This window comes from Anarrhichthys ocellatus, unplaced genomic scaffold, assembly GCF_004355925.1.
Source record: "Anarrhichthys ocellatus isolate YVR2014 unplaced genomic scaffold, GSC_Weel_1.0 scaffold5, whole genome shotgun sequence".
In the NCBI taxonomy this organism is placed as follows: Eukaryota; Metazoa; Chordata; class Actinopteri; order Perciformes; family Anarhichadidae; genus Anarrhichthys; species Anarrhichthys ocellatus.
The window spans coordinates 11,617,226-11,635,398 of NW_022280035.1; the positions used below are offsets into that span (position 1 = coordinate 11,617,226).

Sequence of the window (18,173 nt, forward strand, 5' to 3'; positions counted from 1 at the left end):
CACACACACACACACACACACACACACACACACACACACGTCCTCTCCATGTTCAGAAACACACTCCAGCCTGGGAAAGTCACTTGACCCATGACCAGAGCACAGAGTGCTTCCTCTGAAGATGTTATCAATAATGAGAAAAAGACATGCAGGCAAAGCACACACATAAAGGCGGAATTTTAAACAGTCTCAATAACAACATCATGACTAAACTGGATGACATGAAAAATGTCATCACCAGTACCAGCACTTCTGAGCCACGGCTGGTATGGTGCCAAACCAGAGTGCGTTTGTGTGCATGTTTCTAAGTTGCGTCTATGAGAAAGATGGCGGGGGAGAGATGGAGATCTGCAGACATCATGATGACTATCAGCATACATACACTGCATATTTTCATGAACGTGTCTTTGGCCTTTTCAAAAAGAGGAGTATTAAACGACTAACTCAGCATCTATACACTGACTTAAACGGAGACAGACTAAAACAAACTTGTCGAGTGACGGCAGGCTTCGCGCTGTGGTCCTGAGACGAGGTTTACACTGTACACACGAGAACTCTCCCTTTGTTGTCACAACAAGACAGAGACGATCTAACAGCCTGCTCTTGAAACGCAACACCGTTTCCACAGGACAGCGGCAGGCAAATTCCGCTGTTTATTCGAAGAGAGAGTCGTTGGTAGCTTCCTATTCCATCTGAAAACAAATGGTCGAACTAGATCAGAAGCGCAGCGGTAAGCAAAAACAAACGCACTGAGGGTTTGCAGGTGCAAAAGCAAACATGCTTTTGAAGTATTCCATAAATACCAATCCCTGATGTAGCTGATGCAGGCAAAGAGCAACAACATTTTTCAAAAACTAACAATGGAGCATCCAAAATGTACTCTCATTTTTCATTGCTGAGGGATATAGATGCACCCAGGTTCCTTCAAACAGGTTTTTAGGAAAGACCAAGACGCACTTTTTTTTTTGATGTCCTTGATGCAGGATGACAGAGAATGGTTGATGCCAACTGTCAGTCAACTTTCAAAGATTCAGATCAAAGCTGTCGAGAGGTGTGAGACACCTCATCAGGCCGTTGAAGATCAAGTGTGAGGACCTACAGAGAACACCAGACTCTTGATCTCTACATGACCGGCAGAGCAATTGTTCTTTTAAGTGCAACATTGAATTTGTGCCGCACCGTCACTCAACGAGCGATTACACTGTTGTGTTCATTAATCATTGACAGGCCAGAGCTTCCTGATAAGCCCTGCATCGTAATGTTATAGACCACCAATGGCGACCTGACACTCCAGTCTTGAAGGGCCCTGATATAACCTGATCGTATTAATCCCAAACAGATGGCTCTGAACAGAGTGAGCCAGATAACTTCGTTAAGTGGCCTGTCTGAGATACGGGGCCACCTGCAGTTCCCAGGACCACACTTCTTAGCAATGCACTCAATTTACATCCAGGCAATTCAGCTTCCCATGTGAGCGCAAGTAAAGACATTCCTGTCAAGTTGATTTTGATAGCTTGGCAAAAAACATTCCGTGTGCTTGAATGCAGCTCTGGAGGCCCCACATTAAGGATGTTGTGTGTTTTTGTTGAACAGAACAACACACAGGAGGGCAGTGATAGCATGAACACACGTTTATTTAGAAACGTGATGCCAATGCATGAGCAGCGTCTATTGAAACCTCGCAAGAGCCCCAAAATATCAGCAGGTATGGTGCGTTCGGGGTGAGCATCATTAGAGCTGAACAACAATTGACTGACTACATCTTGAATGATAGCTCGATGCAACAGCCTGATATATTCGAATAAATGAAAGTAAAGTGTGTGGAAACATGATGAACAATGCTTTTGTTCGTGCCAAGTTATGCTTAGTCACCACACGGTCTGGAGATTAGAGGCAGAAGCATTCACAGAGGCTTTGGAATAAATATTGTGTGTGTGTGTTTGTGTGTATGTGTGTGTGTGGGGGGGGTCCTTTTGGACTGGCAGCTCTTTGATCCTGAAGCGTGTTGTGTCTGTTGCCGCACTTATATCACCCAGGCCTGCAAATCCGACACAGACCCACGGAAGCGCTGACACGTCCCTCTCCAAACAGTAATGTGGTGTAAAGAGAGAAGTAGAAGCTTCTCTTCATTAGCACACTGCTACTCTCTTCATAACCACTAAGCTGGACTGAAGAGTTTCTTCCCCTGATGTCTCCTGACCGTTCTTCCTTCAGACTTTTGGCTCTCAAAGACGAGGCTCGCTCAACATTTACTTAAGCGGGAACCTCTTGGCGGTGAAGTTAAAAGGAGTCCAAACATTGGCTTATAAGGTGCGGCTCCCGGCAAGGTGCTTTTTAAAGTAAGGCAGATGGATAACATGTTAAAGAATGAATGAGGGAACGGGATGGAAAAGATTTTGGCTTGGCAAACACACAGAAAATCCGTTCCGTCTTTAATAATATCCCACTGGACAATTCCCTCAAGCACAGGCATGCTGGAATGTACATGTGCATAAATCAACTTTTCACACCAGGGTCCATTCATTCAGAGGCAAAACTTATGCCACAACTGATGTGTTGTCTTGATCAATTTGGGATGTCTCCATGACTGTTCCGCCTTCCGGCATTGTGGCGAGTGTACAAGTGTTTCTTTTACTCTTAAGAAGCTTCAGTGAAGGTTGAACTCATAACCTCAGATACAACAAACTGTCACTTGTTGAAAAAAGCTTTGTCCACGTATTCAATGTTTGGCTTTATCCAGGCGTACTTGAGCCTGCAACGAAAAATGAGTTCAGATATCCCTCCAGCCCTTTAAAAGGCCAGAGTGCTACATCCCATAAGTCAACACACTGGCTCTTGGGACCCGGACTGCTGTTGACATGGGGGCTACTCTCCAGCACATGGCCTTTGATAGGCATCTGGAGATTTTAAAATGTCTTACAGAGATGAACGTCAAAGGCCAGTCACATACGGATGATCTTAGCCTGAAAAGATAACATGTGGTAGCAGAGAGATAAAAATAGACAATACTATGAGACTTTGTTGCACTTGTCCGGATCTAATCAGGGGTTACTATAATATGTAATTACGGCCATAAGAAAGAAGCCATTCCTTATAAAGATAAAAGTTGCAGAGGAGGGCCATCGTGGGACTGGAGCTTTGTTTTTCGTCATGGCTCGGGCCAAACCAAAATTGGTCTCAGGCGACCAGTGAGGCCACAGAGTAATCTTTCTGAAATGCTGAAGCATATTCCGCGAAGCTAAATGGAGCTGGACCCAGGCCGCACATCTGTCATAAAAACAGATCCCCGAATTAATACTTGCACATAAACGTTGTCCAAACATGAGGATAAAAGATATCTCCCAGCAATCCTGGAATTACTGAACAAACTGCAACCAACAGCTGAAACCCACTCCACTTTTCTAATTTGACCAACACATTTTTCCTTTAATCAAAAGAGTAGAATGCTCATCTCTCCTTCTAGTTCAATATCCCGACCTTCTATTTGCTATTGATGGCCTGAGTTCAACGGTTCCAATGAGGACAATATGCATCTGTCAATGTGCTGGCCATGATTTTCCCACTTTTCTTCTGACACTGTATCTGAACCTGTAGAGCCTGAAGACAGCCATTAACAAAAGATGTGACAGTACAGAGGACGTACTGAGAAAAAGAATGACCGCGAAAAGAAGGGAACGACTTTTAGAAAAAAACAGTTCACAGATACAACATGTTCTTTGTTGTTGCAGTTACACTGTCATTGCAGAGCTTTGAACAGGGCGGCTCCCTAAAACAAAGCGGCAGTGTCATATGAACTCACATTTTTGCTGCCTAACGCTTTCTTGTGGCTTACTTCACTTTATACCACCCTGGGTTTAGGTCTGAGGACAATATCATTTGACCCTCTTCCCGTTTTTTTCCAACATTTCTGGTCTCTGTGAACTAGAGGGACAGCCACAAAATAATCTCACATTAAATGCGTGTGCAACCTAAAGCTTTCAATGCTTGTATTTGCTTTGCGTGTCCTACTGCTGCAGCTTCAGCCAATGTTCATTCAGTTTTCACTTTAGGGCTGCAAATAAAAGTTATGTTTACTAATCAATTAAATGTTTTGTTTTGAAAAATGCATAAATTAGTGAAAACTGTTAATCACAGGAGAAGTCTTCTAATAACTTGTTTTTGTTCAATCAACAAGATTTGTCACTGTAAAGCAGATTTGCTGAAAAGCAGCAAATCCTCACTTTTGAGCAGGTGGAGTCAGAGAATGTTTAGCTTTTTTGCTTTAAAAATTACACAAATATCAGAATAATTCGAGGTTATCGTACTACTACAGTAAATTATCAAAGTAGTGGGAGTAATAGTATGAGTAGGAGCATTAGTAACGGCACCAACAGGTGTCCACTGTGTCCATGTTTCCTCATTTGAATTATGATACAACGGGTAAACTGTAATAATCAACACATATTAGTATTGAACACTCCATTGTTTTTGGGAGTTTTCAGATACAGACAGGTATACCCGTGTCTGTTTGTCAGTGGTCTTGGCTGCTCAGTGGTCCGGGGTCAGTTTGGCTGGACAGAGAGAGGGAGGGAGGGAGGAGTGGGCACGAAACTCTCCTCCCAGCTATGTCCTCACTAACCCCTCACTTCCTGCCCACTCACACCCTTACAGCCACAGCTGCAATTACAGCACGGCGGCTGCGTGAACACAAGATTTGGTTAATTAGCCAAACAAATCAAGCAGCCCCATTCACTCCTCCGTTGGCTGCTCTCACTGATTTGAATGTGTGAGGGAGTCCAGACCTTGAAATGTGTGACTGTGAGCTTAACATGCAGGAATTCCCATTTCAGCTGGTATTGCCTCCATCTCCTGTAAAGCACAATGCACAACACAAACCCCAAGGCCACCATTTGGCTTTGACAGACCGATGTAACAGGAGATAACTCCAAAAAGGGAAAATGTCTGCTGGTGACTGCATGGGACCACATTTGTTCAGCACTAGAGCATGTTTTCTGTTCTTTTAGCCAGACTGTCTTTAAATACTGAGTAACAGGATTAAGAGCGGGAGCATTAAGCTACATTAAATGAGATAATGTGTGTGGCCAGATGCCCGAGCTCCAATAAAAACATACAAGAGTTTAGTTTCACTGTCCAGTTATGTAAGCTGCTCCATTCACTACCCTGTGTTAACTGCTGCCCGTCCCTGTTCTAACTCTTCAACCATACACAATATTGACTTTTACTACAAAAAGCATACAGATCAATACAGGTACAAGAACAGCAGGTTATAGTTTAAACAGCAGACACGCGACAGCAGTTCGGTCAAATGCTACAACTCTAGTTTTGGCTTCCGTGAGCTGCTCGGTCCAGGATGAGCCGATACTAAACTCATGCATGCAACACATCCGCCTGCCGGGCCATCTTCAGGAAAAGTCACATGTGGCATGTGTGTGAAGCCTGATACATCAGCAGCTTTGCACAGAGATAAAAGCACGGGTGTTGAATTTCAATGCATGTTTTGAAAACTACAAGCTGAACTGCTGCTGCATATGTCTCAGTGCCTTTACTGTACGACGTCCTGATCATCTCTGCTCAGCCCTTAATGGCTATACATACCAAAACAAAGGGGAAATGTGATTCAGGCATATTGGAGTCTAGCAGCCGTGGCTCTTCTTTACAATGAGACGATGCTTGTGATGCTTCATCACAAATAAAGAAAACAGTACCGTCTTTCTGCCACCTTAAATGGATTTTTTTACGTTTGAGGAAGGGCGCGTGATACTTTACGACACGACGACAACAGGCTATCTGAGCTTTTACCACTCTTCATTGGGAGGATCGTGTGGAAGGCAGAGTATAACTTCCTTTGGATTAACCCAGAGTGTGTGGAATTACATCATGAGACCAGGGTCTTGTTATTGTATCTGACGTCATTCACTGAAAATGATGCCGTGAGACACCGAGGCTCGGCACTTTAAACAGGAAAAACTATCCTCACTGACTGGACAAAATCATCAGGATGATCTACTGTTTCCATCTAACAAGCTGGTCAGGTGAAAGTCAAAGAGGCCGAGCAGGTGAAAGAGGGTCTATAATGTTTTCGACAATAGAGACATGGGTTATTCACAGTGGTGTGCATTTCATAGCAGGAAGGCGATTGTACACCGATAGCGACATGTTTGTTAATTACAGGCTCCCTCCAGTAATGTGTGCTCACACCAGCCCGACATATGTTGAGGCTGTTTTAACGGTAACTGGGATAGTGCAATAACAAGACAGTTGGCAAGTGTGACGCGTGGTGACCTTTGACAGAGAGCCATTCACCTTCCTGTCAGCGGCACTGGGATAGGGTGCACTAAGCTCAACAGGATCCAGAGCAAAACTGCCCTTAAAAGCCTATGCTTGCATGCCACACAGATGAACATTTAACACCGCTAATGGATTCTTAATATATATCTCTTGGCCGGCCGCCATGGCAGTTCAGCCGTAAATCCCTGTATTTACTTTTGCAGAGAGCAATTGTTCGTAAACCATGAGCTGTTATTAGAAGCCTCCACTTCCTCATCCCAGACTTGCACAGCTGTTATTAGTACGGCTATTATTTGCCTTATCATTGGCTGTATTTTAGGAGCGATATTTTGCTTATCGCTAATCTTAATTGCTCCCAAACATGGTGGTGGAAGTTATCCGGGTTTGTATCATTGCCTTTGGTTGAAATACAATAACTGGATGAGTCACAAGCTCTCTCTCTCTCTCTCTGACAGGGGTGGGAGTACAGGGGGGTGGGGGGGGGGGGGGGGGGGGGTGGGTGGGGGGGGGGGGGGGGGGGGATCTATTATTTGAGCCAGTGCATTGTTTGGCAGCCACAGCACCTGATGATGAGTTCTCACCATTTGACAGCAGCCAAGTGAGCTTGTCTGATCCATGCAGCTCACGCAGACAGACACAGATCACACACTCCACTGGCCTATGTGTACACTGGACACCGGATCCGCTAAATATAAATAGGGCCGGGTATCAAACTTCAATACTTATTGGGTGCTGACCAAAATCTGTCTGTAGAATCACACATTGATGAGCGTCAAGTATTAAATGTTTTACTCTTAGTCTTGTTTACTTATTGTTAGATCACCTACAGTATATGATGATCTAAATCAGAAAATATTTTTTAATCTTATTTAATCTAATACAGCTAATGTAAGGCTGTGTTTAGTTCTTTATTATTGCTGATGCTTAAAACAAAGGATTTTGTTTTTATTCCTCAAACTTTCAGTCAGTTGCCGAAACTCAGTTATAAAAGAATTATGCCTCGTCCTAAAAATAAGCTACAGTGAACTCTAATACAGTTAACAAAAAATAAGAATTATATCTTATATATTACATCCCGAGTGATAAAACTTGAATATAAATAGAACCAACAAGTCACATTTTCTGTTAGTTTCAATCCCATTTGGAGAGCAGAAGGTAATCTCCTACAGTACATCTAAGAACTATGTAATGTAGTTTCCAATAAAAGCATCATAAATAATTGCATAAAGGGTTAAGTTAGCCTGTGTGTTTACTTTCAGATTTTTCTAAGGTAACTCCATTGTTCTGGCCTAAATGCATTATGCATGCCTCGGTCATGTGACATTTCATTGATTGGTATCTTTTCCACCAATGTTAAGCAGAGGGATCAGTATGTTTCCACTACTCCCACATTCGTTGACCCCATAACAATCTGCCAGAGGAACAGGTTTTTCCTCTCGTGCTGGATCAGCACATAAAAACTGAATGTACCTTTAAGACTTCACTCTCTTCTTGACCTGCCTGTCGATAGCTCACACTTCAGAGGACTACATTTAGGATTTCGGCTATCCAAATATATCCTGCTGCACACAAAAGAACAACTTCAGTTTAGTTCCTTGATAATCCGTGGATGACATCTTGCACGAAGGTTGTTTATAAAGTCGTAGAATGAAACAATGGCACAGTAAGTCACATAATCCCCCTTACGACATATAGGCATATGGATGCACAGCTGTTGATGCCCAACTTATGGAAATGTATATATCAAACAAAGCAAAACTTTGTTTTCCACAAGAGAGAATGACAAAATAAAAACATGAGGGACATGTGGTCTCACAGGGAAGCCCTCTAAAGGCCAAAGGAATCTGTTTTGGACCATGTGACGTGTGTGCGCGCGCTGTGCCTGACTTCAGTGCCATGAGAACATAACTTAGTAAAAAGTACCCCAATGCAAAGGGGGCATTTTCTAGTAAGGATGACACTTTTAAATTTGGAGTTTGGGTGATGCTCTAAAATCTCACTCGATAGTGTTGCCTGCTCCCCAGCCAACATGATGAGAATGCATTGGGTGATGAAAAAGTTAGATGTTGTTCGTCTACAAACAAAACCTCATGAAGCTACTGCAACACAAACTGCTGGCTCCGTGTGGTGCCTTCATATGCTGGAGTAAAGATTCAACATGAGGGCGCCGAGTGTTGCTAACACACAGAAATGTCAGAAAACCAAAACACGACAACAAACATTGACGTCACCAATAGAATAATAGGAATTTGGAAGCTTCTTCCAACCAAAAGGCTGCAGGTTGTCAAACAACTGTCAAAAACGTAGAAAGCAAAGCAGCTTCCACAACGTCAGCTGTCGGAGAAGCCAGCAGCAGAACTTTTAAACCAGTTACAGGGAGGAGGCGGGAGAATAATAAATGGACCCTTCTGTGGACAAATCTTCCACTTTACAGCAAATTGACAAAAAAAGCAATTATGCGAAGAAGAAAAAAATGAAGATAGATGAGGTTGTTCAAAATTAAATTATATAGATTACATAACGTGTATCTCATGTACAAAATAAATGTACGTTTTTCATGAAATAATTATTAGTTTTTGTCATAAAAAAAGACATGTCTTGACTTATAGACATTGTGTATATTGAACTCCTAAACAACTACATACTAAATATAACTATATTATACAGAAGTTAAGGACAATGCTGTTTCAACGTCTATATTGTGATTGAATGCACATACATTATCCTCACGTTATAGTTTTACTGACATGATATTTCGATGAAGTGTGACGTTTGATACAGTAAGAGCAATCATTATTACAGCATTTCTAAGTCTTACGCCAATACTGATTTCATAAAGAATCCAACTTCCAGAAGATCATTTTGAAGGAATTGCATGAAGAGTTGCCAAAGACGAGCCAGCCAGCGGTAAAATAAATGGTTGATGTTGAATGTTTTCTGTGAGGGAAAAACAGCTCGCTTTGAAATTAAGCTTGTCCGAAACAAGCAAGAAACGAATGCCACCTACAGTATATGAGACTAATATGTTACTTCTAGATCCAAGTCTGAGCAGCTCCGAGTCCCGAGTCAACACCGAGTCCAAGAAAAGAAAAAAGAAAAGTGCCAATTAAAAAATATTTTATGAAATGAAATATTCTTGCACAACGTTTCAAGTCATGAAAGTCCAATATCTGTCCACCAAAGGTGTGTGTTCAGGGTGGTAGCTACTGCTGAGGACATGAGGGTCAGGACTCAGGTGCAGCCCAGTTAATCCTATCTGAGTCAAAAGCTTTCATTTGCCACCTGTAAGATTGAATGAGGTCCCTCTGAATCCTGTTCCTGTGGGATAGTGGAGGCACTTCAAGTGAACAGCAGCGGTGTAACTTGCTTCTTCCTGAGAGCAGTTACATTCATCTCTCTATAGTTGTCAGAAGAGGCCCTTCAGAGCACAGCGGAGAAACATGGAGATCTATGGAAACAATCCCCATGAGTAGAGTGAGCTCAATCTGAGCCCGTTGACAAATAAAAGGCTACTCCATCTGACAGGGATTTTGTAAGAACGGAATTATGACTCAGAGAAAAGTGTAAGGAGGGAAGAGCTCTTTTACAGCAGAGTGCGTCAACCCAGCATTTATTTCACACTCTCCATCCGTGGCCGTCCCCTTGTCACCACTGTAACCTCCACCCCTCACACACACACACACACACACACACACACACACACACACAAATGCCTCCCCTGCTTCATCGAGGAGGTCCCTCACAAAGACCCCTTTTGTCCTCGCCATCATCGGTCTCACATCTTCTCAGCGCTGATCCTGCATGAACATCTCCGCAGGGAAAAAACAAATAAGGGGAAAAACAGGTCTGGGACACAGAATCGGCTGGAGGATGATGAGGTCCCAGAAGAAGAAACCAGCTGTCCCCGATCAGAGAGTCTGGCCATGTGACGACAGGAGCCACAGAAGTTGTGTGAGCCGACGTGTTTGATACAGCGGGAGTGACAGATTGAATGGAGTCTTTCTGTATTCATAAAACTGCAAGAAGCTTGAAGCGAGATACCCGTTGAGACCGAGTGCTGCTCTAATCTTAAGAGTCACAAAGAAATTGGCCTGAAATTAATAATCCTCTTCATTTAACAAGATTTATGTGCAGATATGTCTGCCAACAGCATTAAACAACCCCAAGCAAACCTGACGTATTTTCCTCAATCTCTATTAAAACCCTATGAGCACAAGAGAGAGAGAGACAGAATGTCCCATCATTGATTGTTTAGAGAGCTGGAACGCACTGTGTTGGGGGTCCAAGCCTGCAGGCAGGGCAGCAGTCCATCTTCGGCAGACCAATGCAACCAACCAGGGCTGGAGTACATAGAGGCTACAGACCAATGTGCCTGTAGTCGCCCCGTCTAGTCTGGGGCACGGGGACTCAACACGCAAGCTCACTGGACCAGTAGAGTTATGTCAATATTGCCTTATTCAGAGTCGCTCCACATTCATCTGGTTGCTTAATAGCGATGGTTGGTAGAGAAAACCAATCACATGTCTCTCTAGTGTTACGCAAGTTCAACTGAGTGGAGTTAGTTTGAGGCATTGTCTTCAAACATTTCCACTTCAAACAGGAAAAAATATAAATGTATTTTGAGGTTGTCACATGATTCTTGAATTATTGTAAGGGTGAAAAGGCATCTGAAACAGCATGTAGGCCATTATGGGACAAATTCCCCACTGAAAACTGCAGCAATTCTTACACTAAACTACACAGCTCATACCGGCAGGTTGACCTCTGGCACCAATTAAATAGCAGGAAAATTGTGGGATAACAATAAAGTGAATAATGTTGAAAAGGGATAATCGCTGTCTTCATAATCTTAGTTGTCATACTGGGAAATCAGAGGTGTAACATAAAATAAAAACATTAACAATGTCTCCGCTCTATTTAAGTATTCCAGTGAGCCAGCGTGACAGTGAGCCAGCATGCACAATACCCGGACCCTGACACCGAAGCAGCTAAATGGAACACAGCCATTCATTTTATCATTTACACCGGTGATTTTCCTCCTGAGATATGTCAAAATGTAAATGGCCTATTGTATCAATGAACATGACTAGTTAAAAACTATATTTTAAAGGTTTTGGTGCTGAAATGATGAATTAATACTAGATAAACAGAAAATCGTTGAAGTCGCCTGACAATGGAAAATGCCAAACGTTTGCTGGTTGTGTTCTCTAAATATGAGGGTTTACTCCTTTTCTCTGTTGTATATCAGTAGTGCAGTGTCTGTTCACAACCGGCCAATCGCTTGACCTCCGTTATTGCTGCTTGCAGCTTTTCTCGAGAACCGCTCATTCAAACAACTTTACACATGACTCTGTGCTCCCGAGGGTCCTGAGCAATATACCTGCCATGACATAGTAGCATCTTCTAGCAATGCTAGCGTATACCGTCATGTGGGTCGAAAGCTCTCCGAAACATTGACAGAGAGCAAGCTGACCCGCGCATGCCGTCAGGCGGTTTAACAGTTAATACGGATACCCTCTCGATACACTTCACAGTGTACACACAACACACTACTAATAAATATGCACTCAATACTGCACTTCTTTAGGTCCGAAGCAATAAACCCGCCAAGTGTGAAGTTGATCAGATAAACGGTTGGTTGTCCAGAAAATCAACAGACATGTATACTGTACATACACACATAAACAAAACACACGTACATTCATACAGTGCACACACGCATACACAGGGACTTCTATTTTTGTTAGATTGCAATTTAACAATGTTGGTCAAAACAAGCAATTGGATACTTATGATGTGCATTGTTTTACTCTTTTCTAAAAGATCATGGAATCATCAAATAAACATCACTAAAGTCGACGCATTAATTGTTAAAAATAAATAATGGTTGGTTGCGGTCCTACAAAAGGTTATTCATTACTTCTGTTTTGGAGGTGGAGCAGATTCACGAAATGTTTTTGAATCCCCAAGTAAAATTAAATTTTACAATCTGACACAGTGTAAATCTAATTATCACAAACACACTGAACATTATAAGAAAATCCATGAGGATCTGACAGCATGAACAAAAAGAGTAAACAGACAAAACTAATGAGGAAATAACTCCAATGTGAACTGAATTATAAATGTCTACTTCGGTATTTATGCATTTTTTTCCACAGCCTCCACTACGAAGAAGTAATCATCATGTTTTCCATCAAATTCATTGCACAATCCGAGTATCCCACCCCACCCCGTTTCATTTTACTACAATAGCCTCCTTGTTTTAGGGAATTGCGGCCTGAATGGCACCATGCTACATTATCATGATATTCCCTCACAATGCAGCTAAACGGGCTCATTCAACCCAGATGACCTTCCACAAACCCCAACAGAGTTGCCAATAGCTGCCCTACAGCACAAAACATGGGCTCATTAAAAATCTCATCTGAAAAACTGTCGAGATCTACAGCACCATCTACTTTTAGTACGGCACCTCTGACACGGAAAAGTGGTTGAGGAGTCCGTACAATGTTTGTCCTATATTGATGGGAAGAGAAAGTAGGGCGTTTCCACTTGTGAATACAGTGACAACATTGTGCTCAATTGTATGGTGATGATAGTGGGCCCTGACTCGCAGCACGAGTCTGAGACATGCGTCTTGTTTTCTCATGAATATAAATGTTCTCTTTCATTTTCAGAGACGGACGTCTATTCGGCAGCAACTACGCGACAAAAAGACACATTTCTCAAACACGTCTTTTTAAAACTATTGATGGATTGATTCACATTCGTTCAATTCTGCCTTAAAATAAATATTCACATGTCTAAATGTACAGAAATGTATGTTATTGGCTGCTGCTATTGTTCTTCCTGTGCATGCTAGTCATGAAGAGACTTCATGTGACTTCAATGTGATGGGAAACAAAATCCCGCCCTGTGTTCAGTCAAAACTGATAAGAGGCTTCAGCGGTCGAACAAATCAAGTCCAAATCTTCCAAAGTCTTTTTAATGTGAAATTCTGATGGGAGTTTTTTTATTATAAGGACCCTAACTTTGAAAGATTCCCCTTAGATTGCTCTAACTCAGATTGTTCAAGCCTCGTATTAACTTTGACTGAATTTTGGAATGTAGTTTTTCACAAAACTAAAACTGTTGATTGTCTCACACCACTTACACTGACCTTGCTTTAAGAAACAACCAGTATGGACAGGAGGAACAATTACAACAGATTCAACTGTACATGTAATTGGGAGTATTTTACTGAGACAGACCCGTAAATGTATACCTATCATTTGATGTGTTAAAAGTACGACTAAAGGTGCATTTGGCTTAGTTATTTGACTACTGGTGGTATGAGAATGACCAGATTGGATTTTAAGTATTAATGTGATGAAGATTTGTAAGGTGTTTAGTGTACAAAAACAGTCATCTTCATATCAGGTTATTTCAACTGTGAATACTCCCTAAACTGAATTTCCAGAAAACGTAAAATATCACTGTCAAGGTTGCGACTATTTTCTTCATTGATTGATTTGTCGTTTTGTTTTCAAAATGTTAGACATTTCTGAAAAATCACACCACAATTTCCAAGAGCCCAAAAGTTACATCTTTCTAGTTTTTTTTTCCTCGACAGTCCAAAACCCAAAGACATTCAGTTTACAATTATATGGAACCGAAAAAAATACCTCACATACCTGTAAAATGTTTTCTTGAAATTTTACTCAAACAGTAAATTGGTTGCTTAATCGTGTCAAATCACTGATGTTGATATGATTCAATGTGATGTGACAGAATAATATCCATATCGCCCACACCGAACACAAACTAACAGATACGAGTGAATACCTCCCTCCATTCTTTTTTCAGACCTGATCTATTGTGTGTTACTCCTGCTCTCACTTACCTGTTTGAAAATGAACTTGTACTCTTGGTTGAGCTGCCAGGCGGTCACGAGGTGTATGGTGGACAGCACAGCTCCACTAACCACAGCAGCTCTCATTCGGACCGGCAGCAGCGTGTAGATAATGTAGATGAAGAAGACCGTCCACCAGATGCCCTCTGAGGCACTAGGGGGGTAAAGCATCAGCACCCCAAAAACCTGCACTACAATCAGCACCCCGATCACCAGGTAGCTCACAATCCACATGTAGTCCTGGTGGAAGCCATTGCGGTTGCACACCACCATCATGGCCAGGAAGAGAGCCATGGCCACAGAGAGTACTGAGATGTAGGCCGCGTCCGGGATCGTGTGGATGCAGTGGAAGGCCATCATGACCGCACACACCAGCACCAGCACCCCCATCAGCATGGTCAGAGAGCTCTGGTTGAGCCTGAAGAAGTAGCGCTGGTACAGACGCTCCAGCTTGGAGGACTGAAATTTCTTAGACTGGAAAACCCACATAACCCGCATCCAGCAGTCTGCTGCAGTCATCGCCTTGCAGCCACTGTCTGCTAGTTCCCCTAATTCCTCCTCCTTCCTGCCCTTTAGCTCCACATCTTCAAAGCCCAGGTCCACAGCCTTCGGACCCAGGGCACCCATCCTCTTCCCATAGTGGTCCTCCTGCCAGCCACAGCGCAAGCCAAAGTTGCCCCCACTAGTGCCTGCTCCGCGATGGTAATGCTGGGGGGACGCATTAGGGAGGTCCAGGTCCTCTGGGTCCCTCAGGCAGCTCATGTAGTGGGGGTTGCACAACGACGAGCTGTCCTTTCTCTTTTTGCCATTGCGCTCTCCCCATGCTGTCTTTCGCTCATCCACCGTGCCTACAAAGAGGCCTCTGGCCCACGACATCCTAAACAAAACATTAAGACATTAAGAGAACATACACGCAGAAAAGCAGTGCCAATATTTGGGGCATTTAATTTAAACATCCTGCATGCAAAATGTCACTTTAAGAGATAATAGCTTAAAGAAACGAGAAGCCTCTCACCTGTGTGGGCTTTATTGTGTTTAGCAACACTGCGCTCTTTGGCCAGGCCACTAGTTTATCCCAGCGAGCACGCACCATGAGCTCAGACTGACCCGCGGCATCGGAGGTGTGTCTGCATTTGAGCCGTCCTTCTTTGGAGAAATATTCAGTGTGTCAGCAGTATACACCATCGAGTGTCTCTATAGACCACCTGTTTTCCTGGGAAAACACAAACAATACACATGATGTTGTTGCGCTAACATCCCCTGAGGGTCATTATGGATAAGTCGACATCAAGTAAAAACACACATGTTGATGGGGTTATTTATTTCTGTTTGCATGTGCATGTCGTTATGTGTAATTCTTTGGCAGAACGTTTGGCAAGACCTCATCACCTTCCCCCACCAGGCTCTACAGCATTTCTATGGAAATGATTTGCTGTCTTTGTTTGCTAAACACTCGGTCGTGACAACAAAATCTCATCCAGTTATTGCCTCATGCAGCAGGTGCCACTGGTCAGTTTTTGCCATCAAACCAAAAAGTTCAACACAGTCCAATTTCAACAAACCCTCCACTGATTGCTGGATTTCTTTTGAATGTGTACCACAGGGGGCTTTTACATGGACACTCATCTTGGTTGATAACGGTCTGCTATGCTCTATCATTGCAATCTACCCGTAACATCTTGAGTGGGCAGGAACAGGTGTGCTCTATTTGACAACAAAGGCCTACTGAGTGGGCACCATCAGTGATCAAGAGCTATCCAGTCCAGATTAAATTGCCCATGCTTCCACCCATTAGCTTTGATGACTCACTATAGCAGGCTTCTGGCAGCACATGTCAAGGACACTGCTAACCTCTAAACTTAATAAGCAAATCTCTGCCAGGCAGACAACAGTGGGACGAGCTCACATGAAGTGCACACATGGCTGTGTTTACAATCAACAGCAGCTAGTAATATGAGTTGATCAACCACCACACCTACATAAATAAATCTAATTGGAAGGCTAGTTTGAGTGTCTGCATTGTGTCTAAAGTACATATTTATATTAAAGATTAGAAATGTGTTCCTGCTTGGAAAACCTTTTTCCCGGATAGCTATAATTAATTAAACTCCTTCAAGTAATGATCTAGTCATAAACAACCGCAACTACTACACTAGCACTAGAATCCGCATGATATTACTATTGAGAGCATCAATTTAGCATATGACCCAGTCTGGGATGCTGCAAATACATGTTCACCTTCTGCTCCGAGCTTGCAGGCTTCCTCCAGCAATAACCTCAATCCTCGGCTCACCTTTGATGCATTCAAAAGCGGCATGCGGATGTTATACAATCTGTAGGCTACATGCATGCGTCTGCCATTGAACATGAACATAATCTGTGCCACATATGGGCGGATTTGAGTCAGCCGTCCTGCATGCATGGCAAATCAAGATGGTGATGCTTTTCACTTGAGGAAAGATAAACAACATCTTGCCGTGTTCGCCACATGACACTGGCCAACAGTCCTCCTATCACCACTGCTAACACAGGCCTGGTGTCAAAAAAAAAAATGAAAATATATATTGTTTTAGCAATTACACGTGTAGGCCCAGGCTGTTTGGATGCAGGCAGTCGGCCGAAGCGCATTACATAACAGGACGCTCCAAGTCCCTACGGGCGAAGTCGACAGCTCTCCGTGTTCAAATGAAGCCTCACACTGCACATGGAGTCACTGTACTACAGGATAGCCCGAAGTCAGCCTGGAGTCTGTGGACTGCAAGAGGAACACAACTCGACACACATCGCCGCCTTTCACCAACTTATCAGGAGTATAAACATTCCCTCGGGCAACTTCAATCTTGGCAGCGTATCTCCTGACGTCGCGGGGATATAGCAGCCCCGTCCACAGGAACCAGTGTGCAGTGATAACGGGGTCCACATACTGGGCCTGTCTCCCTCAATATAAACGTGTACGTCATTATGTTTGGACTCAAAACAGGTCACTGAGCGAGAAGAAATTGGTGAGAATGCTGTGGGCCAAAATGCGCTGTGTAAAACAGCTGATCTGCCTCTTAATCGCGGCTTCGCGTTATAACAAAAAAAAAAGAAAGTGCAAATGAATTGCCTGTGCCTGCACACGGACCAATGCTTATGTGTACAGTCCTGCAGTACAGGTCAGGCTCCTGAACGCCGCCGCAATCTTCACAGCAAAACACTGTAGTACAAGTCAGCTGTTGGCATTTTTTTTTTCCCGGACTGCTGAATCCTCTTACTGCGTTTCAGTTCAGCCGACCCGCAACAAATACAATAACATTGTGCACATCGGTTGCCCAACACAGCCGCGGGAAAGCTTTAAGAGAGGCAGCGTAGCCTACTTACCATTGGACATACTCGTTACACGAGTAACTATATAACACCGCAGTGGAGCTCCAGTTTAGCTCCGTGTTCAGTCTTCACGCAGCCGCCGTCACGCGCTTCAGATGCGGGTCTGTCGGCGTGGAAGAGAGGCGCTGGTTCAGAGGGGAGCGAGGAAAAACTACGGATTTTGGCCGGACAACCTTCGCTCTTCTCAGCCAGAGCTACAGTACATTCCCACCGCTTCGACCTCCCCGACTCTCTCTCGCGCTCTCTCTCGCGCTCTCTCTCTCTCTCTCTCTCTCTCTCTCTCTCTCTCTCTCTCTCTCTCTCTCGCGCTCTCTCTCTCTCACACACACAAGCATTGATACACACAGCCTGCATTCGTGAACACAGGAGTCCCCCTAGAGGTGGCACGAGTGTGCCTCTTCCTGCGCGAGTGTGATTTACCCCTTTGCTGTAATATTGTCCATTTGTTCTCCAATTTATTTTTGTCACTTTCACATCAGCCCACAGTGTCACCCAAATTACAACACAAAAAAAACAGATCAGAAACATATGCATTTCCATTTTTAAGTGGCAGGAAGCAATGTAAAATTCAAGCAGTTCCGTCAAACTGCACATTCAGACAGCGTTATAGCACCACCTAGTGGAG

At 43.4% G+C, this 18,173-nt stretch overlaps 1 protein-coding gene across 1 annotated transcript in view; it reads right to left on the minus strand.

Annotated features, from left to right (window-relative positions):
- Positions 1–17,791, minus strand: part of LOC116382114 (adenylate cyclase type 6-like) — a 32,070-nt gene extending 14,279 nt beyond the window's left edge. Inside the window, exons 1-3 of the mRNA XM_031844831.1 lie at positions 17,543–17,791; positions 15,198–15,395; positions 14,174–15,059 (exon numbers count right to left, since the gene is read on the minus strand). Coding sequence (XP_031700691.1) covers positions 14,174–15,058 — 885 coding nt within the window. The 5' untranslated portion in view covers position 15,059; positions 15,198–15,395; positions 17,543–17,791. The remainder of the gene's footprint in view (positions 1–14,173; positions 15,060–15,197; positions 15,396–17,542) is intronic.
- Positions 17,792–18,173: the final 382 nt, after the last annotated feature.